At 42.2% G+C, this 26,892-nt stretch overlaps 1 protein-coding gene across 2 annotated transcripts; it reads left to right on the top strand.

Annotated features, from left to right (window-relative positions):
* The first annotated feature begins 4,180 nt into the window (after positions 1-4,180).
* caprin2 (caprin family member 2) lies at positions 4,181-26,861 on the top strand. 2 transcript variants are annotated; one of them, XM_070549689.1, is made up of 21 exons: positions 4,181-4,316; positions 4,751-4,978; positions 5,049-5,111; positions 5,186-5,272; positions 5,399-5,637; positions 10,562-10,644; positions 11,793-11,906; positions 14,102-14,136; positions 14,219-14,446; positions 14,795-14,836; positions 14,918-15,046; positions 17,947-18,028; positions 19,474-19,532; positions 19,725-19,832; positions 19,908-20,006; positions 20,087-20,227; positions 23,565-23,709; positions 23,790-23,897; positions 24,098-24,153; positions 24,866-24,920; positions 25,880-26,861. In XM_070549689.1, exons 2-21 carry the CDS (start codon positions 4,760-4,762, stop codon positions 26,449-26,451), a joined length of 2,664 nt encoding a protein of 887 aa, XP_070405790.1. In that variant the 5' UTR covers positions 4,181-4,316; positions 4,751-4,759; the 3' UTR covers positions 26,452-26,861. The 2 variants fall into 2 exon arrangements, with proteins under 2 accessions (XP_070405790.1, XP_070405789.1); XM_070549688.1 differs by having other exon boundaries at positions 23,790-23,957.
* The last annotated feature ends 31 nt before the right edge of the window (positions 26,862-26,892 follow it).

Raw genomic sequence — 26,892 nt, 5'->3', positions numbered from 1 at the left:
TTTTGCCTTGTTATTTTATTTTACTACCTCCTAACGTGAGCTTAAAGTCAATTTTGTTGTACATCTGTGCAATGACAATAAAATGATCTTGAATCTTGAATCATCATCGTCATTGTAATCATCATCATCATCATCACAATCACCGTCATCATCAACATAATCCATGTCATTACCATGATGATGATCATCATTATTCTGGCCTGCCAGACTCGTCCTCTGTTTAATTCTGCACAGAGAAAGAGTCTGGTAACTCACAGGCAGAGAGGCACATGAGGGGCGGGACTAGCCAGCTCAAAAATAACCAATCAGAAAAAAGCTGGAAATGCCGCCTGTACCTCGTTATGTTGTAGTTTTTTAGCCGTAGTCAAAAATGGCATCTGGCAATGGTGCAAACATCTTTTCATTTTTTTTTAGAAGAAATGCTTTTAGCGCTTCTACTTATTGTGGTTTTAAAGTCATTCAAGTCATTTAGAACAGATGAAAGAGCTGCAGCAAACTCCGCCGCTGTCTTCGTTGTTAATGAGAAACTGAACGCTTCTGTGTGTGACGTCCGCGACGCTTTAGTTTTTAAGCTGTAGTCAAAAATGGCGTCTGGCCATGATGCATCCAAGTAATTTAGAGCAAAGGAAAGAGCCGCAGCGAACTCCACTTCAATCACCATGTTTATGACCAACTCGGCGTTATGGTGTGTGTGACATACGGTACTCAGCGCTGATTGGCTCGGTTAGAATTCTCAGGGCGTGGGGTTATTTGAATAGGAGAGTTCCCAGACCCCTTTCCTGTGCAGAATTAAACAGAGGAGGAGTCTGGCTGGCCAGGCTACATCATCCTCATCCTCATCATCTTCACCTTTACTTATATTGGACTTTTCACCACTGTATGACCCAGTGAGCTGCACACCATGTTAAAACAGTTTAATCAAATTAACAAGATGTGTGTGTGTGTGTGTGTGGGGGGGAGATCTTTACAGTAAATATACAAAAAATATGTATAAAACTACAGCCTAGAGGCTCTTTTGTGCAATGTCAGGAATGCAAATGATAGAATTATTATTCATGTTTTCATTTATCATGCTTTATGCTTTTATTATAATTAAAGATTGTTTTCATTTATCATGTTTTATGCTTAATGATTTTACCATTTTAATGTTTAAACAGTTGCTGTATTGTTAAGTCCCCTCATAAGACTTTAAGTGTTAAAATCTGACCTAATGTGACCCAAGGATGACCTGAGGTGATCTGCTGTTCTGTCAATTGCTGACTCGTGCAAACTGTTTGCTACTCATCGTGTGATTAGACACTGAAAGTTCTTTGTGTAATAATGAATACTCTTTGTTTTAAACGTAGCAATTTAGGACTGAGGGCTGTGTTTCCCCCCTCCCTTTAGATCAGCTCTCAGGCATGTAACTAGGGAGCTCCCAACTTGTAATAAATAGAGATGCTCGGATTCCAAAGGCCAGAATGGTTTGGAGGAACTGTCAGCTCAGTGGAGACTGGGTTGGTGTGGCCTTATTCCATTCTCCTCGAGCTTAAACAGAATTCTGACTTTTGTGTCTCTTTCCTTGTGTTGTGTTGTTATATGGTGTCTTAGGTGCTTAAACCTGACAGCAGAACTGTCAAATACACAGGTGGCAGTAAAAAACACCTTTAATACTTTGAAGTTAACTTCGTTTTTCAACCTTGTTAGATATGTAAGAGGAAATACTCTATTGATGTGACTATATATTTACTCTGGTCACACGAGTCAAACATGGTAAACATGGTCCAACTTGGCCCGTCGTCCTAGATGAGCTTTGCTCTTGTTTCATTGCCTGAGCTAACCAAACTAGTTATTTGAAGGTATCTGCATGCCCCCTCGACATCTTATCGTCATCTTTGTTTAAAAGTGCTTTTCAGTCCATCGGTCCCAGCGTGCTCTCTATAATTAATGCTTCTCTGGTTTCCAGTCGGGCCCTTGCTTATTTTAAGAATACTGTAATCCACCCACTCCTTAAAAAAACAAGTCTTGACCCCTCTCTCAATAGCAGCTTCAGACCCATCTCTAAACTTTCGTTCATCTCCAAGATCTTGGAAAAGGTTGTGGCTAAACAACTCACAGCTGCTCTTGATGAACATAACATCTATGATAGCTTCCAGTCAGGTTTTTGTAGAGCTCATTGAAACAGCTCTTCTTAAGGTCTCTAATGATCTTCTGACTCACAGTGATGCAGGGGACTGTTCTGTTCTGGTCCTGCTGGACCTGACTGCAGCCTTTGACACTGTTGACCATCACCTGCTACTGGAGAGGCTGAGGGACTGGGTAGGCCTATCAGGAACTGCTCAGGAGTGGTTTTCCTCATATCTCTCTGAGCATTCTTTCTCGGTAGCCGTCTCCAAGTTTAGGTCCTCTACCACCTTCCTCACTCATGGTGTCTCACAAGGTTCTGTGCTAGAGCCTCTACTCTTCCTACTCTACCTGTTTCTGGTCTATAGGGCCTTAAATGGACAAGCACCATCATACACTGGTGATCTTCTCAGTCCCTACACCCCCAGTAGGTCCCTGAGGTCCAGTGACCAAAGCCTACTGGTTGTGCAGCACCAGGGTAAAGACCAAAGGTGACAGATAATCTGCTGCTGTGGCCCCCAGACTCTGGAACTCTCTCTAGAGTTCTAGAGTTCTGGAGCTAGCTTTGGTGTGACCTTCATCACAAACCCTTTAATTATTTTGCTCTTACTCCTCCTTTCCCAGTATCCACTGATTTCCCTCTTTTCTATTCATTTTCTCTCTCCCTTTCCGTACATTTTTAAAATCACAATGTTTTTTTTCTCTTTTAAAATATATTTCTAATACTTCTTTGAAATCTTTTAAAATATTTTTTGTTTGTTTTTGTGAAGCGCCTCAGGATTTTTATCTTGAGAGGGCTATATAAAGATTGTTTTCTTTCTTTAATATTGATTCAAATGACATATGTGATGTTTTGTCTTTGATGTGTAATATAAGTGCTAAATGTATACCTGTGACAAACGATTTAAAGCGTTAACTTAGGATCACGTGACCACCATGAATGTATATTCTTAAAACTCACAGCTGCTCAGCAAAAACAAAGTCCTCGAGGCTTGGAACATCCAGACTCTGGAGCAGAACATGAAAACAACACATATATAATCAAAACTTTAATAAAGTATGTGGAGAAAGAAGAGCTAAAGTGGACTTTCGGCATTGTCATGGAATCGTGTAAACTCTGCGCATTCTAACTAAACAGCACCGGCTACTCAACTTTTTTCAAATAGCTCATGGTCGCTATTTTAGTTCTGACATCTTTGTAGTCCTCGTAGACATGAATGAATATTTTTTGCTCCATCTGGACGAAGAACGAGGCTCTGTCCTTTACTTCCATTATCATTTATCTAGCATTAATTAACAGGGGCTGCCTATGGATGCACGTGAGCCTTGATTGCCAATAGGGGATTGAATCCACCTGAGAGTCGTTCGTGGATAAATAGCAGGGATTTATCAGGAGATCCATGGTGTTCTAAACTTTCTTTCTGGAATACCCCCTGGCAAACTAAAAAAAAAAAGTGAGCACTTCCTGTTTACAATGCGGAGTGACAGCAAGAATGGCCAATCACACGCTATAAAGTACTAGCAGAGCCAATTGATGAGCTTATGAACAGTTCTAATGAGAAAGGCTTCAACACATTCAACACGTGGTTGTTTTCTGCTTGGTCCTATGCTCAACCAGTGTCTAACTATTATTGTCTTTGGACGGTAAAAAGTGCAGGTAACAAAAATTGACTTTGGAAAAAACGGGGGGACATGTCCCCCTGTCCCCTTCCAAAACTACGTCCATGCTCTGCTCAACAATGTTTTAAACTGCACTGCACATAAAAAACAACTCCAAAAAGCAGTTTTAAAATTAGATCCTATAACAATAACAACAGTAACAACAATAATAAAAATGGTGACAAAGAGTTTGGTTTATCCACAGACAAAATAAACGTAGCAACGACTCCAGTTGCCTACAGAAAAGTTTTCATATAATTTCTGCTCAAGCATAAATCCAGTGTGATTAATCAGATTAATTCTTTAATCAACCAGTAAAGAAAATAACTGAAGAATCGGAACCAAACCGCGCAGCAGCGGCTATGGGACTCTCACCGTGAGATCGAACCGGATGTGCTGTACTGTAGGTGGAGGCAGCCACACCTGGTAAGGCACCTATATAAAGGTATGCGCGAGCCCGGCGCGCGCTCCGGGAGGCCAACATCACGCCTGGAACTCGGGGTTCACTTCGGTCTGACTTTGGAGGTTAAAAGTGCTCGAGCTACAGGCAGGAGGTGCACGTGCATCTTTATTTAATGTGTTTATTAACTCACTCGTAATTGGTTCACTGGAGAATGAGCGGTGCGTGAGACAATTAGCACGTTTGACTTCCGTCACGAGAAGCGTCGGGGTGAATTAGGCGAGTCAGCATAGATTTTTATAACCTCAATTAATGTTGGCTAAAAAAATCTAATTTCATACCGATGGTGTCTAAGTTAACACATTCAGTCCTACGGGGGCTCAGAGGCACCAAATGTGCATTTTGTTGTGTCATTTGAGGAAGCTAGAACAGCTGATGCGGGTTGGGTAAACGCTCCCCACCCTTCGGTTCCGTTCGGAACACGTTCCGGTTGTAAATGCACCGTCACTGGGCTGGCTGCAGCCCAGACTGCAGCCTCCTGGCTGGTGTGGACCGGTTATCTACTAAACCACCCATTTCTTCCTTCAGTAACTCACCATGGTGCAGCTGTCTCCATCCCCGACCCTGGAGGACTCATCCTGTCCGTCAGCAGAGAGGCAGGAGGAGCTGGAGAAGCAGGAGGAGCAGGGACCAGCTGGGGGTCTGAACGCCCCACAGCTGGATGTGTCCACTGCTTACCACCAAGGATATGAAACCTACATAGAAGATGGTCTCATCTGTTTGAAGCACAAAATCCGTAACTTGGAGAAGAAGAAGGTAAGGAGTTCCTTCTAGAACTGGACCAGTGAGACAGAACTGGGCTTTTATTAAGCTTGTGTTCCCTTAGTTAAAACTGAAGGACTACAAAAGGCGGCTGGGCCAGGGTGAAGAGCTGAACCGGGACCAGATGGTGAGCCTCCAGGTCCTTTCACTAACTTATCCAAGTTCTGCTTTTGTTCTGGACCTATGTTTCTTCCATCTCAGGTTGCTGTGGAGAAGTATGAGGAGGTTCTCCATCACCTGGATTTGGCTAGAGAACTTCACAAAACCTTGGATGGTTTAACCCAAACGGTAAGTAGCAGTTTGCTTGCGTCCTGCCACAGGAGGTCTGGGGTGACTGGAGAAGAAATATGAAAATGTATTATGAGGAGTTTAAGAGCCCACCTTACTAAACGTTCTAACATCTGACCTCTGTAGTTGTTGAAGGCCCAGAAGAATGCAGTTAAAAAGGAGCAGATGGTAAAAATGGAGGCAGAGAGGAGGCGTCTGATCGTGGTACTGCAGCTCCAGCACCTCCTCCGTGGGCTGCAGCAGGAGCATGTGCAGAAAGACCTGCTGGCTGGATGCAAGCATGCCCCTCGCATTCTAGCTGAGAAGCTGAACAGCATGGTCCAGCTGGCTGCGCTGTTGGGCATCAGCAGGGACACCAAAATAAGGTGAGAGTCCAACTTTTTGTGAGTTTAACTCTGGAATGAAAATGAGCCTTGTACAAGTGGTTCAGTAGCAGGTGAAGGGAAATTTGAGGCTCATGACAATTCCATTATGATTCAGTGGGCTGTGATGTGATTATAAAAATATTTATCTTGATGCATCTTTCTACCCCCTCACCTCCTCTCCGTGTGCCTACTTTTAAGCAAAGCCTCATTTACTTTTACTTCCTGTAAGGAGACATGGGGGAAAAATTAAAACTGGTTTCCTGTACACATGACATGGAAACTCATGGACACCAGATATTAGCAAAGTGACAGAGTAGACGATGGAGATATTGGCTCTGCTGAGTATAACGGCTTCTTTCCTGTTTTGTACATTGTTGGTGTGTTTTCATCCATTCATGCACCAGAGCAAACCTTCTTCAAAATGTCTTCGACTTCTCAGCTTTGCTGGCAAGATGAAACTGTTACGATGTTTCTGAATGACAGACATTCAGCTCTAGCTCAGTTAAATCACTTCCTGTTTATTTAAAACACTAGATAAATGGCACTGGCCTCCATGTTCTGGTGCATGCAATAAAACTATTTCCCCCCCCCCCCCATGTGCTCGCAGGGGCTCAGTAATACCTGTGTGAATGCAACAAAACAAACCTTTGGTTTGAGAAACCGTTTTCTGTACTAAAATCACAACTTTTATCAAAAGGATTTGGTCTTTAAAGAAGGAACCATATTTGCTTTTATTGAATTGAATAATTTAACATGCAGGACTGCACTATATTAGGACAAACCTGCGACATGCGATAACCGTGATTAATATTGCGGTGACGATATGACTTGCAAAAAATAAACTTGGAAACAAAAAAAAAATTACAAAGTAATTTAAAAATGGCAACAAAAAAAATCACAAAAAATGAGAAAAGCAGAAATTGTGATCAAGAGATGTAAGGAAAGAGGAAAAATGAAAAAAGAAAAGGCAATCAGTGTACCCTGGGAAAAGCGGAATCAGCAGCAAGAGCAGAACAAAGCCAACTCAGGTGTACTAATTAAGTGCCATCCACCTCGGGGGCGGGCATCCAACCTATGAGAACCCACCCGATTGGCCAAAATGGGTGAAGAGCTCTGTTTGATTTGTCATGCTTCCGTTTGACAAAATGCATTATGTGTAGCAAATATTTGAGCTGACGATTTATTGCGATTTTTGTCCGTTCTTTGCGATATGCTTATTGCGCGTGCTGACATTGCGATAATGATACATTTGTGATGTATTGTGCAGCCCTAACATGCATGCATACATAATGAACACTGAGGATTCAAATCTAATTTCACATTTGTGTTATTTAATTTTGTTCATTTCCCATCAAGTCCACAAAATCACCTCTGGTTTTAATTTTTTGTAACATTTTTGTGGTGAAAGACGTAGGTTAACTTTTAGAGGTTATTAATCTCACTCTAGGATTAAAGGTTTCTCTTAAACTTCACCTCTGCCTTTCTATTTTGCTTATTTCATTTCCGTCAGATCCTCTTTTAATTTTAACTCGAAAGTCAGAGCAACGATCAGCACATCACATTTATGATCGGAGGGTCATGGGTGTGATTCCAGCTCCCGCCAGGGGTATCCTGCTGTTGTGTCCTTGGGCAAGACACTTCACCCAACTTGCCTGTGTTAGTGGTGGTCAGAGGGGCCGGCGGCGCCAAATGGCAGCCTCGCCTCTGTCAGACCTCCCCAGGGCGGCTGTGGCTACAAGTAGCTTACCATCACTAGCAGTGTGTGAATGTGAGAGTGTGTGAAAGCCTCTTTGGGTGTCTAGAAAAGCGCTATATAAGTTCAATGAATTATTATTATTATAATTATTTAATGCATTTATTTGTGATCCAACAGATGGCAACCCCTTGACTAAATAAATTTAATCAAGCAAATCTTCAGCTTGCAAGTCCTTTGCAGCTGCGCGAGTAACAATGCCAGACTTTATAGACAAAAGTGGACACTGCCCTCTGGACTTACCAATCGGATCTGAGTCCAGGGCTGCGATTGACTGGCTTTCTGTCCAGGGTATACCCCGCCTGATTGCCCCCCCCCCCGTGACCCTGCGTGGACAAAGCGGGTTCCAAAAATGGATGGATGGATCTGAGTCCAGGGAAAAGTGTTGGCCAAGGAGAAATCTTCCACACTCTCCTGGGTCCTGGACTCCACTCGTTTGTGACTGAGGGTAACCTGGGATACGGATGCAAAACCCTGTAGACAGGGGTCACACCAGCTCCAGGCGATGCTGCTTCCACTCGTAACTCGTCCGGGGTCTCCAAATGGGTGGAAGTTTTGTTATCCTAGTCTAAGACTCCCCTTATGAGAAAGGAGTCTTAGTTTGAGTAAATCTAGTGATTTCTCTAGGTCAGAAGTAAAGAACCAGAGACGATGTTCTCTTTTTGGGTTCAAATATAAGCGGATAAAAGATGAGTAAAAGTTTCATAAGGTTGATGGAAAGTTTTATATCTCCCTTACTCATCTGTAACTGTATCCCTGTTTTGGATAATCAAGCTAAGGATTATAAAGAGAAAAATGATCAAAAAGAATACAATATGCTTATGTTTTTGTTTTTAGTTTAAGATATGTTTTTGGTTGATGATATAGATAAAATGTAAAAAGCTTTTAAGTAGAATTAAAACCATGAGTAATGTGTGATTTGCAAAGCAAAAATATAAACCAGAAAACTTTATAGATAAAATGTAAAATGATTAAAAGTAAAATGCAAATACCAATCCTGAAACATTGAAGTCTTTTGATAGAACATCTGGAAAGCTGCAAGAGAAATTTGGTTAGTTTAAAAATCTCTTATTTCCCTTTTTTACCATTCGTATCTAGAGCTCCTGTGAGTTCAAATAAAACTTTGTTTTTTTGAGATTGATGAAAACTCCTGTTACAGGAGAACCTGAGTTAGTAGGTCAGTGACCACAGCCTTGGATTCCATAGGTACCAGTATGGACCTAGTTTCGTCTACTGCAATGGGTAAGACCCTTCGTCCTGGACTCATTTATTGGTGCATCCCACACCCGTTGGTATTATTTTTTACAGCCAGTGCTGGTGTTCCTAGACGAAATCTAAAGCTTATTCGATCTCTCTGGCTAAGAAAACCCTCTCTGCCCCTTTCTGCGGACTTTCATCCAGACGAGAGCCCACGATTTTCCCCAGTCACTGGTTTTATACCTTAAGATTGTCAGCTCCAGGTCATCACCAAAAGCTCCAACCACAATACATGTTATACGTTACCCCTTTTCTGATCACACCTGTCCTACTGCTACAGATCTTGTAAGCACATCCTGTCTGTTTCTAGCTCAGCATCCTGAATGTTAAACATGACCTTTAATACAAATCCCAATTCCAAAAATCCCTTGTTTGACAACCAGGACACAAGTCCATGAGTTGTACAAAGGTTAAACACACATACACACGGGGCAGCAGTAGCTCAGGTGGTAGAGCGGGTTGCCTCATGATCGGAGGGTCATGGGTTCGATTCCAGCTCCCGCCAGGGGTATCCTGCTGTTGTGTCCTTGGGCAAGACACTTCTCCCAACTTGCCTGTGTTAGTGGTGGTCAGAGGGGCCGACGGCGCCAAATGGCAGCCTCGCCTCTGTCAGACCTCCCCAGGGTGGCTGTGGCTACAAGTAGCTTACCATCACTAGCAGTGTGTGAATGTGAGAGTGTGTGAAAGCCTCTTTGGGTGTCTAGAAAAGCGCTATATAAGTTCAATGCATTATTATTATAAATACATCGATTTGCAACACCTCTTCCATTTGAGGTTTCAGTTCCACTTTTACTCTGCAACTGTGCATGACTCCTTTCCTTTAATATTATGAGCTATTTCTTTCAGCACCTAGTTCCAGCAGTTTGACTTTGAGGGGACTTTATGACGTTGTGACTTTCTGCTCCTTGTTTCTTGGCCCGAGCAGTGTGTACTGTTCATCAAAGACTAGGCGATGTTTGACAATTTTCAAGCCCAGTAGCAAAAGAAACATTTCAACATTTGTTTTAAATCCCTGTTTTGACACGTAAACTGTAGAACAGGGGTGTCCAAAGTGCGGCCCGAGGGCCTTTTGCAGCCCTCGGAGTAATTTTGCATGGCCCCCGTAACGTTTTCAGAATCGTGGATTTAAGTCTCTCCTGGAGGCTGTTGATATAAATTCATATATTATGTTCAAAATTTGACCAATATATCTATTTAAGCACTTTTTTGAGCAGAACAAATGAAAATATAAAATGTTTGTATTGAATCCTTTTTTAATTTTTTTGGCCTGTGAGTTTTAATTTCAGGATTTTGACCCTCGTCTTGAAAAGTTTAGACATCCCTGCTGTTGAACATTTTATAGTTCAGGTGGAAAGAAACATTAAAATGGGTAAAACTGGATTTTGTTGAACACTGAATATCCGCTTATGTCAATATTTTGACTGGAATTATAATAAAACAGGTCTTGGTGTTTGTTGGACTTTTTGAAACTGAGTGGCAGGAACGTGCAAATCATCTGGAAGGGACAGAAGCTAAGGTCTGAGCTGAGCCATGAATTTGTATAAAAGAAAAAAATCTGAACAATCATACAGGGTGAAGAATGGTTTATCACCAAATTCCCAAGGCCGTGGAAATGCAGCTGTTTCGTGTAGGGAAGTAGTGGCTTGTGAGAAGATTTGGTGTTTTAAATGATTAGAAGCATGGACCATTAACTTCTTCTTAAAGCTTGACTCACCTGCTGATATTCTCACATTCAGTAGTTTTAGATTCTTTAATTTTAGCTGATGTCAGACTTCAAAATTCCCCATGTTGTTTTAGAATTGGTATACAAGATGCAATAGAACACATTTATTAAATAAATACATGAAAATGGAAATGCAGGTTCTTCGTCTTACATCAACTAGTATAAAACAGTTTTCTCTTTGTTTGCTGTAGTTTGGAAGAGCAGATGGAGCAGGCTGCGGGGGTGTATATGGACCTTCTGGAGGGGAAAGACAAACCTGTGGCTGGATCCACATGTGAGTTCTTGTTTGCCATCGTTTAGGACATTAAGAATTAAAATAGTTGTTTGAATGTTTTAATGCAACATAAAAGATGATCATCATTAGAGGAAAAAGATGTTGATAAACTTTTGGCCTCTTTCAGAGCTCCATCTCAGACTCTGAGCTTGGGGAAGTTAATGTAGTTTGCACTGATCCATTAAAACACCCACTGTAGTGACTGAAATACCCTGAAACTTACTAAATAAATGAAATTGTTTTGAAAACCAACGCCTCAAAATCGGATGTTTTTGAGCTGTGGTTAAAAGAGCCATTTAAAATCTAAATCTGGTCTGGACCTACATGAAGGTTCTCCTCAGATGTCTGTAGATGTGACCATAGAGACAAGTTAAACTAAAGTGTGCCCTGTGATCAGCATCATGAGTGTCTTCAGTCTGGTAATCAGTCTGCCTGTTAAAAGGCTGAAAAGTAGTTGCTGTGCTGTTTGGTATCAGTGTGTTACCACATTGGACAGACCACAGAAAGCTGATGGTTTTATCTGGAGATAAGAGACTATTGTTGACCAGCATGTTAAAGCTAAAGGGTAGACCATCTCCATTGAGCGTGATGTTCCAGTGACTACAGCAGAATATTCAGAAGTTCACAGGACTGTAGACAACTTCTCTGGACAGAGGCAGATGATGGAAATGGAAACAAAAGAGCTCAGAACAACGTCCAGTGAGATTAGAGGTCCACTCCCAGCTCAGATCCTCCCTGCCACCAAATTATAGACTATTTAGATTTAAGGGCGGTTGACTCCAGAGGACACCACTATTGAAAAACAAGTCCTAAAAACCAGACTAGCATTCATTCAGTTGCCACAAACCTCATTGGAGAAAGTTCTTAGGACAGAACCAAATATTTGGGCTAATTACATCAGTTCTATGTTCTCAGATGGAACAATGAGTTTCCAAAGAAGTTAACGTTGGACCCACTGTACAAGTTAAAGTGACCATTTTGGGTTTGATGTTCTTTAATGGAATGGAACCACTAACTTTGTCATCTGAAGTTATAGAAATGGTCACTTCAATATAAAAATAAAATATGGCAGCTCAGCTTATGTAAACAAAGGTGCATCTAAACATAAAACACAATCCTGAATGACTTTTGTTGTTACTGTTTTCCAGATAAGCTGCTGAAAGACGAGCTCCTCAGGCTGTTAAACTACAAATACTTCAGCTGTCTTCCACCCCCACCCACTGAGACACCAGATTTATTACTGAGCTCATCACGCCAGATTGGTAAAGTTGTAGTTTCACCAGCAATGGGCATCTTAAAGGGATATTCCACTCCTAAGTGAAATTTAGTCTGTCATATTCCCCAGAGTTGGATAACTGAGGGGAAAAAGCATTTTCTAACCAGCACAGTCATTCCCCTAATCTAGCGGTATTCTGTTAGCTTTAGCTTAGCATAAATCATGTAAGTGAATGGTAACGGCTAACCTCTCGTGTGTGTGTGTGTGTGTGTGTGTGTGTGTGGGGGTGGGGGGGGGGGGTGGGGGGGTGTCCTGTAAGAATTTCATGCCCCTTTTGGCCACTTCGTGTCCTACGCATGGTTCATGATGTGTGTGCGCCTATGCATGTGTGCCTATTGGTCACTGGGAAATGTACCAGTTCCCAGGGTTCCACAAATTAATGTAATGGATTAATACATTTTTCTAAGATGCACAACTTAAATTACATGCAGCAGTTGGTTTTGGTCTCTGTTTTACCATAAATGGTATAACATAGCTGAACAAAATATCATGTGACTCTAAATGTAAAAAGTTTTAGTGTTTAATTATTTTGTCTGGTTGAGTGCTCAACCAGCCTGGGGATGAAATCCCTGCAGCATGTCTGCTCCTCCCTGACACACCTCAAACACCTCCTCCAGGAGGCATCACAACCAAATGCCTGAAACACCTTAGCTGGCTCCTCTTTCTGCTGAGGGAAGAAGACCGATTTGGCTGATGTTGGCAGTCTGCCAGGACACAGGATTCTTGTGAAATTGGAGCGCTGAAAAGACATGTTGAAGTTAGGACCATTGGGAATGCAGAAATCCTAAAATGATGACTTCAGAACCATTGAATCTAATGATTAAATATAAATTCAGTGTGCTACTCCATCAGCTGCACCTCCACTCTAGAAAGATGGTTAGGGTAACATTGAAGAGCAGGTTCACTGAGAAACCAGTTTTTATTTTTTAAATGACTGGTCACTGAGTTTTTCATGCTGGCTGAACATGAAAACATTCTTCCACCCCTACTTCCTGCATTAGATTCTGATAGAAAACGGATGGGAAAACGCTCTATTCAGAAAAGCCGACAGATCTACATCACACTGTTGCTTAACATTCATGGACTCACCCATTTTGACTCAACGAGGAAGGCTGTTTTAGCATCCAGAAAACATCTCAACTAGTAGAATCTAACAGTTAGCATTAGCAACTCCGCCACATGACAGAACTGCTTCAGGCTTATTTGTGGAGATAATTGATCAATGTTGTAGAGCAAACGGTCAGTGGAAGAGTTGTGTTGCTGTTGTCAAATCTGACTGGTCCCTGAGGTCCAGTGATCAAAGCCTACTGGTTGTGCAGCACCAGGCTAAAGACCAAAGGTGACAGATCATTTGCTGCTGTGGCCCCCAGACTCTGGAACTCTCTCCCCCTGAGCCTGAGATGAGTGGACTCAGTGGTCTCCTTTAAAACGCAGCTGAAAACTCACCTGTTCAAGCTGGCTTTGCGTGACCTTTGATTAAGTCTTCATCATTACCTTCTTAAGGGGCATCAGTAGCTCGGGGGGTAGAGCGGGTTGTCCAGTAATCAGAAGGCTGCTGGTTTGATCCTGGCTCCCGTTAGAGAACTCTGCTGTTGTGTCCTCGGGCAAGACACTAAACCTGCCTTGCCTGCTGGTGGTGGCCCGAGGGGTCGGTGGTGCCTGTGCTCGGCAGCCTCGTTTCTGTCAGTGTTCTCCAGGGCAGCTGTGGCTACATTGTTGCTCATCAGTGTGTGAATGTGTGTGTGTGAATAGATGAATGATACTGTAGTGTAAAGAGCTTTGGAGTCCTGACAAAGGCGCTATATGTATTAAAAAATGAGTAAAGTTGATCTTTAACAAGTTAACTGAGTTCTTAAACAGTGGTTCCCAACCTTTTTACATGAGGACCTGTGTCCAAGACAAGCCAGGGCCCCCAACTCCAACTTCTACTTGCATGCACACGATTAAAAGGAATAATCACAAACTGTATTCAGAAATAAAGAGTTGTGACTCTTAGTTTGATTCAACTATCAGACATGTTATTGGAAATTTTTACAAATATAATCTTGATAACCTCACAGCATCAACAGACAACATTATTGGGACCCTCTTAGGGGCCACGGACCCCAGATTGGGAACCACTGAAATGACTACCTCCTGCTTTAAAAATTTAAATAGTCTTAATATATTTTGTGCTTCCAGCCACAAAGTCTGAGTCAAACGAAAGTTCCAAAAAGGTAGGGCTGTCTCTTTCCTGCTGTAATTTGCTCTCTGGGACTCCACATCTGCCCAAACTGTGCTGATCTGTTGATGTTGTAGTTTTACAGACTTCGTTTGTCTGAGGAGGAGGCGTCCCCCCCTCTGAACTGGAGGGAGGATTTCCAGGCTAAAAGGGAGCAGGAGCCTCCTGACAGCTGGGATATGCATCTCCAAGATGGACCGTTGTCTCCACAGTCTGCACCTGCCAAATCATGGAAAGGTGCTGCTACATTCATACCTAAAGTGCACCATGTCACCTCTAAGAAAATATCTGCTGAAGACAAACCGGTGAGATCTTTATCTTCTGTTCCTGATACTGATGGGTAAGAAAGTTTGTGTCTTGGGCTTCATTTAGCTTGATGTTGTTCAGAGATCAGCACAGCTTTTAATACCATACCAGTTTATTTGTAACCGCACATTTCAATACAGCGTGAGAGCGGACAATGGGCGATCAGAAAATGTCCATTTTTAAAAAAAGTCGTAGACCAGCTCTACAAGTACCTGAGTATGGGGATATGCCAAGAATGTATATTTTAGCTTCAGGCCCTGTTTAAATTCAGCTTTTTAAAGATTAGCTCAATTAATTCAGTTTGTTAAATAAAATCTGACTCAGGTGGTGAATTATGTTTTTCCTAGAGAAAAGAGAAGAAAGCCAAAGCGGAGCAAACTTCCAAGTCGGTGAGTAAAGAAAAAAATAAAGTAGATGCATTTACATGGTTTAAACATTTTTTTTTTAAAGCTGCCACCTCCTCCCAACAGGAAAATGAAATGAACATACCAGTAGAGGTCTTCAACTCTCCGTCTTCCCTACCAAAAGACCCCATTCTTAGGAAGCAGCACCTAGAAGACCTATTGAATAAGATCCACTGCTCCTTCAGTTTCATGCAGGTGACTTTCAGCTCTTGGTTGAACTAGAGATGCCCTGTTGCTCGTGCCTAAGCCCACAAAAATCACGTTTCAGTAAAAGTCAGCAGGTCGATTGCAATTTAGATTTTAATGACTTAAACAATTATTGAACAGTATCCAACTTACCATTTTTAAGCAAAATTTTAGAAAAGCTTGTTTTTATCCAACTTAATGATTTTATCAACACCCATAATGTCTTAAAAAAATTTCAGTCTGATTTTAGGGTGAACCACAGCACCAAGACGGCCCTTCTGAAGATTTTAAATGATTTTAGAGTAAATTATGATAAACGGAAGGTGACAGTGTTGGTTCTACTGGATCTAAGTGCTGCCTTTGATACAGTAGACCACACTGTTCTTTTAACTCGTTTGAAACGGATCGGCCTCTCTGGTGCTGTTCACCAATGGTTCACTTCCTACCTCACAGACAGGACTTCTATGGAGAGTTTGGATACCTGTTCCTCGAGGGTTCATGGGATTACATGTGGTGTGCCCCAGGGTTCAATTTTAGGCCCAGTGCTTTTTAACCTTTATATGCTCTCGGCAGTGTCATCAGGAGACACAGGGTGAATTTCCAGTTACGCTGATGATACACAGCTGTACATCTGTGTCTCCTGATGACACACGACCAATGGACACACTTTTCAATTGCATTTTTGACATCAAATCCTGGATGACAGAAAACTTTCTCCAGCTCAACCAGGACAAAACTGATGTTTTAGTTATTGGTCCTGAGGCCCAGAGAGAGAAGCTTTTACCAAAATTACAATCACTGTCTCTTAATCCCATCTTCACAAGTAAATAACCTGGGTGTCATCTTTGACTCTGAGCTGACTTTTATCCATCATATTAAAAATATCACCAAAATAGGTTTTTATCATCTAAAGAACATCGCCAGAGTCCGCCCGATTCTCTCTCGGGCCAATACGGAGACGCTAATGCATGCTTTCATCACCAGTAGAAAAGACTACTGTAATGCCCTGCTTTCTGGTCTCCCTAAAAAGTCGATTTCAGGTTTACAACTATTACAAAACTCAGCAGCACGTGTTCTGACAAAGACCAGGAGGCGGGAGCACATCATTCCAGTTTTAGAATCACTGCATTGGCTCCCCGTATGTTTCAGGATCAAATTCAAAATACTTTTAACGGTTTTTAAGTGTCTTAATGGTCTTGGGCCTTCTTATCTTTCAGAACTGCTATGAACCCGCGCGGTCTCTGCGCCCCTCTGGCAGCCGTCTCCTTGTCATCCCTAAAGTCAGGACACATATTTACGGCAAGGCGTCCTTCAAATACTACGGTCCTCGCCTCTGGAACGAGCTGCCAGGGGACCTCAGGGCTGCTGAGAACGTTCATGTTTTTAGAAACAGGCTCAAGACTAATCTTTTTAGCTTAACTGAATACTATCACTTTTTAAATTATTTAATTACTTGGGTTACTTATTTATCAAAATGTTTTATTTATTTAATGTATTTCTTTATACGTGCTTTTTAAACAGTTTTTTACCATGATTTATGATCAACATTATTTTAATATCTATATAACTTTTTAAATTACAATTCTCATTTTAGCTCTTTTGATTTTATATTTTAACCCTAATTTAACCTTTTTCCAGTGCTTTCTCTGTGGGAGCCCTCTGCCCCGGCAGCGGTGGTCGGCTGTGGAGGCCTGGGTGCTTTCCAGGTGTGCCTAGGTGGTGGTGGGGGTCTCTGCCCTCCCTGCCCTGGGCGCCCTGTGTCAGTGCCTCAGCTGCTGCTGTGGATCTGCTGCTGTAGGGGCGTATGGCTCCCCGATGGTGTTTCCTTATCCTTATCTTAGCTGGTCTGGCTCATCTGATCTCAGTCAATTGTGTTTTTTTTACCATGGGGAAGGGGGTGCGTGCGTGCGTGCGTGTGTGTGCGTGCGTATGTGTGTGCGCCGGAGGATGAGTGTTGTGAAGGGGTTTTTATTGTCAGACTGTTTTTAAAATTCTGGGGATGGGAGGGAATGTGGGTATGCGGGGCCATTTTAGTTTGTTAAGCACTTTGAGTTGCATGTAATGTAGGATAAAGTGCTATATAAATAAAAGTTGATTGATTGACTGAGGTCATGAATGAGACTAGTCATCAAAGTCTACAGTACTGCAGAACTATTGGTATTGAAGTGAGTGCAGGATGTTTCTTACCTCTGACAGAAAAGAATAAAACTCTTGAAGGCATTACCCCCCCCCCCCCATGTAAAAGTGTGAACCTTTTTCAAGCGGCTTTTTTACTGATATCCATTATGATATTGTCTAACTTGGTTTTCGATATGCAAGGTCTCCCCCTCGTAAAAAAAAGGAAAAACTAGCATTTTAAAGTAACACCACATATCTCCAATCATGCATGCTTACATTTTTAACTTTTTCTGTGCAAAATAACAATGTAAATTAAAGTTACTAATAGGAAAAGTGGCATGTTGATTTTGTCTCAAACAGCGTAATCTCATTCTCCACAAGCATGAGATGTGTGTATTAGTAATGTATTTTTTTCTGTATACTGCAGCTATGGTGATGAAACATTTATAAAGACCTTCAGATAAAAGCAAGCCTTGGATGAAGATTGTTTTGTTTGTTGTTTGCCACTACACAGGGAAAAATTCTACTTTACAAGTTGTGCCAAATGAACAAAATTTTCTCAAACTTAACCTCCAATCTGTCCTGCTTCTAAATTTTGAGAGATGTAGCTGAAGAGTTTGATGTATAATGTGTGTATGGTTTGTAAAAGCCGTGCCACTAAAAGACTGAAAACCTATACAGATATTTTCCTAAATTAAATTTTAATGCCGATATCGCCCGATCAGACATAGAATCACAAAGTGCTTCACGTAGACCCTAGCCCTAACCAGGTATGCCCTTACATGTTTCAGGACTCCCTCCTGGATGGTGAGAACTCTGTGTCCAACGGCACACCCAGACTGAAAAGACAGTCATCTGGAACGCCCCCACTAGGTAACCTGGAACACAAACAAAACTCAACATGGCAAAATATTCCTGTTAGCTTTTCCTATGGACTTGGGATCTTCAAATACACAGCTTAAAAACATTTAAAGGAATACTGAGGTGACCCCTGGAGCCCATGAGGTTACACAGGCAGCCCTCCACCAGGATTCCACACCAACACATAACCTTGCTGGAAGGCTTGCAGTGTCTTCCAGTTTAGTTTCAAACATGGAGGAGATTCCAGGAGCACCAGGAGTACCTGTTGCTGCAGTCTGGTTCCTGCACGTTTTAGATCATGAACACAGCTGATGTGTTTAATTTAGAGATGAATCACTCCTGTAGACACTAATGAAGGCTGGGGAGACACTTCAGCTGTTAGATTAAGGTGTTTAAAAAGACAAACGCACAGTGAGGAGATGAGTTTTGCTTTCTGTTTTACAGACACTAGGGGGTGCTCAAAGCAAGCCAAAGCAGCCTAGTTCACCTTTAACTCAGATCACATTATTAATGACCACATTTTTGTTAGTTTTACAGGACAGCAGTAGCTAAGGAGGTAGAGTGGGTTGCCTCATGATCGGAGGGTAGCGGGATCAATCCCAGCTCTTGCCAGGGTATTCTGCTGCGGAGTCTTTAGGCACGACACTTAGCCCAACTTGCCAGTGTTGGTGGTGGTCAGAGGCCGATGGCGCAAATGGCAGCCTCTCCTCTGTCAGATTGCCCCAGGGCAGCTGTGGCCATGTAGTAGCTACTGTCATCAGTTGTGTGTGAATGTGAGTGTGTGAATAATGGAAAGTGCTTTGAGTGCTGGGAAGTCCTTGCTGTTTTCTGCACGTTTGCACCGAGCTGTTCAGAAAACTAGAGTCGAGCCCTGAAAGGTCCTTCCTCTGTGGAACTAACGGTTTCACCAGGGGAATTCGGTGTGCCGCAGGGCAGCTGTGGCTACATTGTAGCTCATCACTTGTGTGTGTGAGTGACTGTGTTGTAAAGTGTCTTGGGGGGGTTGTAGAACTCTAGTGGGCACTATATCAAATACAAGCCATTTACCATTCCATATAAGCCCTTAATGGGCATCTCACGTTCTGGCCTGCCCTCTCCACACATGAGTCATTACTCGACTCCTAACCCAAACACTCAGGGGAAAAGAGAACTTTCAACCCTGAAAGAATCCTTGATTCCTAAACAGAAACCCCTCAGTTATGTAAACATCTCCCTCCCCCAGACTGAACTTATCAGTTTCTCCTGGCCGCAGGAAGTTGTCAGTTTTCCAGAAATGTTTCCATATCAGTAAAGTTTGAATTTGATGCAAACATCATATTTTTGGAATTACTTTTTAGCATTTTCTTTTATTTTCTTAAGTTAACTAAATGAAGAATGAAATTATCTGGACTAAAATGTGTGCTACCAAATACTTCCTCTAGTCTAAATACTTTAAAATGTAATAAATTTTCTTCCAGACCCACTAGCCCATGGAGGTTTAAGAAGTCCGTTGGATGTTCTACCCACAACGATGCATGTAAGGTCTCATTTTTAACATTCATTAGTTTCACACTTTCCATGATGACCAATGATTGTCTAGTTTGTGTAACTGGGTTCAGATTAGTCCTGATGAACGTGAACTCATTTTAATTTGACTGGATCACATGTCTATTGGAACCAAAAGATAAACCAACAGCTTCCTTTTTCTTTTTTCCCCCACACATTCTAGTCCACCCCGTTACCTCCCAGGCATATGGAATGCAAAGTCAGACTAACCAATGGGGATCAGAGTCTGAGGACTAGTGACCTGGACCCGTCTTCAGTCAACCTTCCACATGTAAGAGACAATCAGACTAAATGTAAGCATGAACGCTGCATGTGGAAGTGGTTAAAGTTTTCTTAATCTCTGCAGGAGCCTCTTCAGGCAGAAGACATAAAGATGTTTTCCTCCCCTCCCCTCTTTCGCAGGAAGTCGGCCATAGCTGCCCTAGACAAGAACGGCTCTCCTTATGTAAAAACACAAACGTCCCGGTCAAATGAACAGATGCAACATGTTTTTATCAAAGATCAAACCTACTGAATCTCCTCTAGACGCCTGTAACCGATTCAGAGAAGCAGTCGCCCAGTAGCAGGGCGAGATCCAGTTCGTCCTTCTCACCCCAGCCCGAGCCTTTCTCTACACCTCCCTCCAGCCGAGCCCCCATGTCTGCACAGTTTCAGAATATCCAGTCAGTAAGTTTGACTTGAACTGGTTATTGTAATCTCTCACTTCCTCAGCAGCTTTCTTAAATTGTTATTAGTTGTTCAATTTTACTATAATAAACCTCATTTCACCAGGTACAGGACACCGAGGTCAGACCTCTTACCCAAGGGGTACCTGGCCAAGTAAGGCAGACAACAAAAACATTTAAAAAATATAAAGTGCAGTAAAGATTTAAAATTTTAGAATTTTCAAAAATAATTTAAGAACTAACATTTTAACATTTAAAACAAAGGCTTTATTTAAAGTATTTGCCAGTTCCTTTAGAAACTAATTTTGACAGTTTCAGTTCAGTGTGGAGGACAGAAGATAAACACTTCCTTCCCTCTGAGTCCAAACATGAAGAGCAGAGAAAAGCGAGTGAGGCATAACAGCTTTCAGTTCTCTAAAGGAAAGTGCAAAAATAGTAGGAACCCAGCCAATCAGAGACCAGGGTCATCCAGTGTGTCTCCTCGCATTGAAGGAAGGTACGCGAGCTTTAGTTCACGGGGTGGGTGAGGCGGTGATGACCAGTGATGAATCCCTGTCTGAAGCACACATACGTATGATAAATGTGAACTGAGAGGAAATGCATTGTGGGTAGTGTATTATGGATCATATTTGGGTTCTTTTCCTTATCAATCTACTTCCCTCATCGATCCTTACTATAATCTCATTCAATCCTTCCTCTTTCCTCTCATCCTAGCTGTGTTTCGAATATGAAACTGTTAAATTTATATTTACCAACAAGTCTGCAGCAGAAGAAAGTAATTAACTTAATCAGAACAGTTATTTTCTATAACTTCTAGTATAAATGTATTTGTAGTTTGTGAAAATAAAACATAAGCTACACTAAATGTATTTTTACAATAATTGACTTTAATGTCATCAGTGCTTTTCTCTTGAATTTCATTAGATTTTAAACATCTATGTGTAGCGTTTGTTTTACCACAAGTTTCTATATAACAAACTAAACCGTTTAGTTGAGGTCCAACACCACTAGATATGAGCTTCCTGTCCAGACTTGTGCACTATGTTCTCCAAGATTCAGTTCCCTGTGCCCTGTTAAATTCAGTGTTGGGCAAGTTACTTCAAAACTGTAATGCATTATTTATTACTTGTTACCCTCATTTTAAAGTAATTCATTACATTACAATATTACCGATTTTAAAATGTAAGGCATTACACTACTTTTGCATTACTTTAAGTTACTTTCACCAAAACAACTTCAATATGAATCTGGTAATCTGACGCTCAGTGAGCTCATGACATATATGTGGAAGGTGATGTGGTATCTGAGCTAGGATTGCTGTTAAAAACAGTCACCTATAATAAAAGTGCTTTAAAATGATTGTTTATTAAATAAAAGCAACAACAATCTGTACTCTCAGCACGCTGCCATCTTATATTAACTGAGCAGGGAGCGAGGTGGTGGGGGCTCCAAGCCTATATTTGCCTTGGTCCCCAAATGCCTTGATACGGCCCTGGATGTGGGACTGACTTCTGGGGTGATCTGATTCTATCACATGTATAAATATTAAATGCTTATATATTATTGCTTTTCACTGGTAAAAATGTGTATTGGGGATAAGTCTGCCTACTTTTTTCTTTTCAAGCACTTTGTTTTGTTTTCTTGATTTTATTTAAATAATTTCCTGCCCTTTCTCTCTCTAACCTTCCTGCATGCTGCATGTTTTCTCCGTCTTCCAGAAAAACTGTTTCCTAGATTTCCTACTTTCTAACTAATCAGCCAAAGGGATCTACCGAACGCAACAAACAAAAAGCTTCACATGCGCTGCGCTCCAGCAGCAATGAGTTGAAATCACCAGGGCACAGATTATGAACTCAGCTGAAAAGTACATGAAGTACCAGAGAATATGGGCTGATATAAACAATCGCAAACAAATTACTTTGTTTTGGTGTAGTGATTTTGTGAATATAGCAGCGGCCGCGCGCAGGACGCAGCTGGAGTATTTGAGCCGTTACCGCTGCGTCCTCTCTGCTCATAGAATGCCCGCAAAGCTGAGTCCATAAATGACGTAATGTATGTGGATACTGGATCTTTTTTCAGGCTTCCCGCAATTTGAATTTTTAGGAAACCCACATCTTGAATCTGGGTTTATAAATGCATTGTAATTACCGCGTTACTGACAATTGTACCGAGTAAATATTACCATTTTCTTTCCCTGTAATGCCTTACATTACCACATTACAGCAAAAGCAATGCATTACAGTAATAAATTACATTTGTACCGCATTACTCCCAACACTTGTTAAATTGAGTCTTTTTATAATGTCTCTTATCACCAAGAAGCAGATGACATTCAGCAGTACTGCTCCTTTAAGGATTCTGAGTTCTGTAAACTGAGCTACTCTAATGCCTATCAGCTATCACCAGCTAGCTAGAAGATGACTTCCTGCAGTTAAACTGAGAATCAATTCAGTTCAATTCAAATTCAAAGATACTTTATTAATCCCAGAGGGAAATGAGAGTTTCAGTACACACAATTCAGAGATCAGACATACATACATAGGCAAAGACGCATGACAAGAATTGGTGACTGTGGTCATTTGCAACCCTGAGTTGTGCTACCTTAATAGAGATCAGAGGGTTTATATATGAGGATTGAGTCAGGTGGAGGAAGAAAAAGGCACTTCAGAGTTACCCACCACAGGGAGGGCAGCTTTGCTATGCAAAAACCACCTCAGACAGAAATGCAACAGACTTCAGACATCACACAACATAAGTGTCCACTAGGTGGGCTGGTGGGTTTGGGACTCAACACTTCAGCAGCAGCCACGGTAAGCAGCGCTCTTCACCTCAGTCTGGACAGGGGAGGGAGGTCGTTGGGGTTTGGAGGGCACAGTGACTGAGTGTTTGATCATTGCCCGAGAGAACGGTTAATTTGATCAGTCAAAAACTTGTGCCGCCAAGTCTGACTTGAGGAATCTGGGTGTTATTGACCAGTCAATTTCTCTTGAAGGCCACTCAAACACGGGCCCGGAACTGTTTTTATCATTTCAGAAATGTCTCCAAACTGCAAAGGTTGGTGTCAAAACATGAACTTGAAATAGTTCACCATTTGTATTTTCTTCAGTAGAATGACTTTTTTCAGATTTTTAATTATTTCTTTATGTTTTGTCTTTACAATCATTTTGATTTGTTTTGTTCTTTGTAAAGCACTTTGTGACTTTCTGTAATAAATGCTATATCATTAGACTTTACTTGCTATGATGGTGAACAAACCCCAGATAAGTGATGCCATCTAGTGGTTTTCTTTAAATGGACCTTGATATTTTGCTTTCCTCTTTGCTTTCTGGTGGTGTCAGGTATTCAAAGTGGGTTCAGCTTTACCCCAGAATGGAGACCCACAGGGCAATTCAAACTCTGCAGTTTTCTCTGGGCCCAGTTACAACACTGCCAGTACCCAGACCCCTCCAGAGTTTGCTCCTCCAGATGATGAGCCTCAGCTAGGTGTGTAGTGCCCTCTTCAGGCAGTCTGGGACATAATGGCTTCTGATACTTGTTTTGCTGCTTGATCTTTGTTTCTGTAGGGTACCAAGCAGACTACGCAGTTAGTGGCCAGATGTTTCTGTCTCCTGGCCAGTCAGGTGGAGGTCCAAGTCGATCTAACCAGTCCTACTCTAGAGGATCTGTGAGAGGTAATGCACGTGGTGGCAAGGGACTGGCACAAAGCTTTCGCTCCTCTGGGTGGAACAGAGGTACTGGTCCTCGGGTCTCTTCTTCTCCTTCAGGTTTTCTGTAACTTCTGCTTCTCCTCTAGGGTCTTTTGTTCAGGGTAAAGGGTGGGGTTGCATCTTTACTGAAGCTTAAGGTTTACTGCTGTTTTTCCTCTCCATAGGATCCTACACGCCCCAGACTCATCACAGGGATCCTGGTCTTTTCTATGCTGCTAGAGTGAGTCCAACTGTTTCGTAATCATCACTCGTGTTTTGTTTCAAGTTGCTTCTAAAAGACTTGGAGGTGCAGAAAATAAAAACTAGATTTCTAGAAGGACCTATTTTTTTTTTTTTACCTTTTAGAAATCATAGTCTTGGGTGAAACATCAGTGACCACACGTGATTAATTCTTTTTAATTCTTTTTTTATTGTTTGGTAACACTTGACAAGGATCCCTTTATTAATGTTAGTGCATTATTAGGCATTAATAAACTATTAAAGTAGAAACTGCTTAACCATTGCATTACTAAGCAGACACCCCACCCCCTGGCCCTTTGTCCTAACCTTAAGGACACTTAATAGTTAACAGAACGTTAATATAGGGACCTTTTGTTTATTAATGCTTATGCACTAAGTAATGTTGATAAAGAGACGCTTATTGTAAAGTGTCACCCATTGTTATTAAATAAATGCAGTGAACAGCTGCTTCTTTACATCAGGTGTTTTTATGTTTTATTACATATTTTATTTATGAGCAGCAGATGTCTAACCAGTCCAAGCCAGACTCATTTGGGTGCGACTACCCACTTAATGGACCTTGGTGCATAACTCCCTGCCACAGTCCTAAGAGCCTTTCTCAATGGGATGATGCTGGGTTATGCGTGGAGGTTTGAGGCCCATGGAATCAGGACGATGCAGGCTTTGTCTAACCGTGCTGTTTTCCCCTCTAGGACTCAGGATATCAACATTCTTACAGACGAGGAGGAGGGAGGCATAACTCCAGTGGTAAATGAACACAACTAAACAAATGCAGCACAACCAGAATCAGAATCGACTTTATTGTCAATAGTGGCGTTTCCATTACCGTAACTTTAGGGTAAAGTCTGGGACAGGGTAACTGACCGGGAGATACGATGTCCCAGACTCAGCTGTTGTCTCCATTCAGATTCAGAACTTTGCACAGACGTCAACATATCGCGACTGCTTTGGCTGATTAGCACCAAAAAACGTCCACAGTAACATGAAAAGCATTTATTCTATCGGAGTATATCATAATTTAATCCGTTCAGAGGACGAGAGGAACTGTAATGTAAAATGTGGTGTTCAATGTCCAGAGGACATGCTGTTTAAGTGCTCTGAGACAACAAAACCCTGTTAAGTCTGTGGGGAATTCCGCTGAGTTTTCCGGTGTCAGGAGTAGGAATTTAAGTGTGATCAGTGCTTATTTTGTTTTGCTTCCATTGTGCTTCAGCAATTCTAATTTTACTAATAATCCTGATTGTTTTGGACATCAGCTGATGTAATTTCCTGCTGTGTTGCAACCAATCAGCAGGAGCTTACCAAGGGTTACTTTGTGGCTACTCCACCAGGCCGTTCAGGGTACCCACCCCTGAGCAGGTACTCTGAAGGTTCCTGATAACGGCCAGGAAAACCAGCTGCTTGGCTGGCCCGGTCATGTGGAGACGCACGCATGTCGGGAGGTTCCCGTAAATCTACCCTGAAGTTCTGGTAATGGAAACACACCTATTGCCTCAGCGTGTCTCCGCAGCACAGCCTGACCAAGGTTAAACTGACTGTTACAAGCAGACCACGAGAGCAGCCGTCACGGTCCTCATACTGACTAAACTGATGCAGAAAAATAAAAACTAGCCCCTTTTGCATTTAAATGCTAGAAGTTTCTTGGTTATAAAATGACGGTTTACCATTTTCCCCTTGACTTATACTGTTGAATGGTTTCCTTGCAGTTGCCTGGAGCGACTCTTCCCAGGTCAGCAGTCCAGACAGAGAGGGAATGTGTCCAATGGTGGATTCGGGTGTTGGAGATTCCATGTCTGTCTCTACGGTGGAGGTCCCGCTCACTCCACACAGCCATCCTCCATCCTTACTGCCCATGCAGCTCTATCCGCTCTCCCATCCGCTACGAGTGGCTTTCACCGCCTCTCGCACTGCCAACTTTGCCCCAGGCAACCTTGACCAGCCGATCGTGTTCGACCAGCTGCACACTAACCTGGGAGAAATGTACGACTCTCATATCGGCCGCTTCACTTGTCCTGTGAATGGGACCTATGTCTTCATCTTCCACATTCTGAAGCTGGCTATCAACGTTCCCCTTTACGTCAACCTCATGCGTGACGACGAGGTGATGGTGTCTGCGTACGCCAATGATGGAGCCCCAGATCACGAGACTGCCAGTAACCACGCGATCCTCCCTCTGTTCCAGGGAGACCAGGTGTGGCTGAGGCTGCATCGTGGGGCCATTTATGGCAGCACCTGGAAGTACAGCACCTTTTCGGGCTTCCTGCTGTACCAGGACTGACATGCTAGAGGCTTGTTACCCTCCCGGTTGGTAAATAAAACTTGTCGGCATGTTTCCTCTCAGCCGTTGTAGTTTTATAACGGTTATAAACACTTGCCTCAGCCAATGTAATATTATTTTTTTTCTCAGTAGTTGCCAATGATTGTGACTCCAGATTTCTTCCTGTAGAACTGCAGAGTTCACATCTTATCCTATGCAATGACATGAAGTGGCCTTTTTTGTTTTCTCAGTGGCTTTTGGCTGACTAAGCACTTTCTGAGCTGACTAGGTAAATCTGCCTGGTGCATTCAGTCTTGGATGTGAATCTGAGGGGAATGATGAGGGTGGTGGTGGGTGTAGTGGTGTCGTACACTTGAGACCAGATGGTAGCGGTGTTTGCTGTTGTGCTCCAATAAAACATTAGCAGTGAAGTTTGTTTCCTGTGTCTGTGAGCGGGTTCCT

The sequence above is a fragment of the Nothobranchius furzeri genome, chromosome 1, assembly GCF_043380555.1.
Source record: "Nothobranchius furzeri strain GRZ-AD chromosome 1, NfurGRZ-RIMD1, whole genome shotgun sequence".
Lineage (NCBI taxonomy): Eukaryota > Metazoa > Chordata > Actinopteri > Cyprinodontiformes > Nothobranchiidae > Nothobranchius > Nothobranchius furzeri.
The sequence above is the reverse complement of the archived record's forward strand: the minus strand, read 5'-3'. Positions and strand labels throughout refer to the sequence as shown.

Excerpts from the sequence above, each read along its gene's own strand:
- caprin2 (XM_070549688.1), top strand. The coding sequence starts at position 4,760 with ATGGTGCAGCTGTCTCCATCCCCGACCCTGGAGGACTCATCCTGTCCG. Across the intron at positions 5,273-5,398 it reads TGGATGGTTTAACCCAAACG|TTGTTGAAGGCCCAGAAGAA; the intron begins GTAAGTAGCAGT and ends TGACCTCTGTAG. Across the intron at positions 11,907-14,101 it reads GAGCTCATCACGCCAGATTG|CCACAAAGTCTGAGTCAAAC; the intron begins GTAAAGTTGTAG and ends TTGTGCTTCCAG.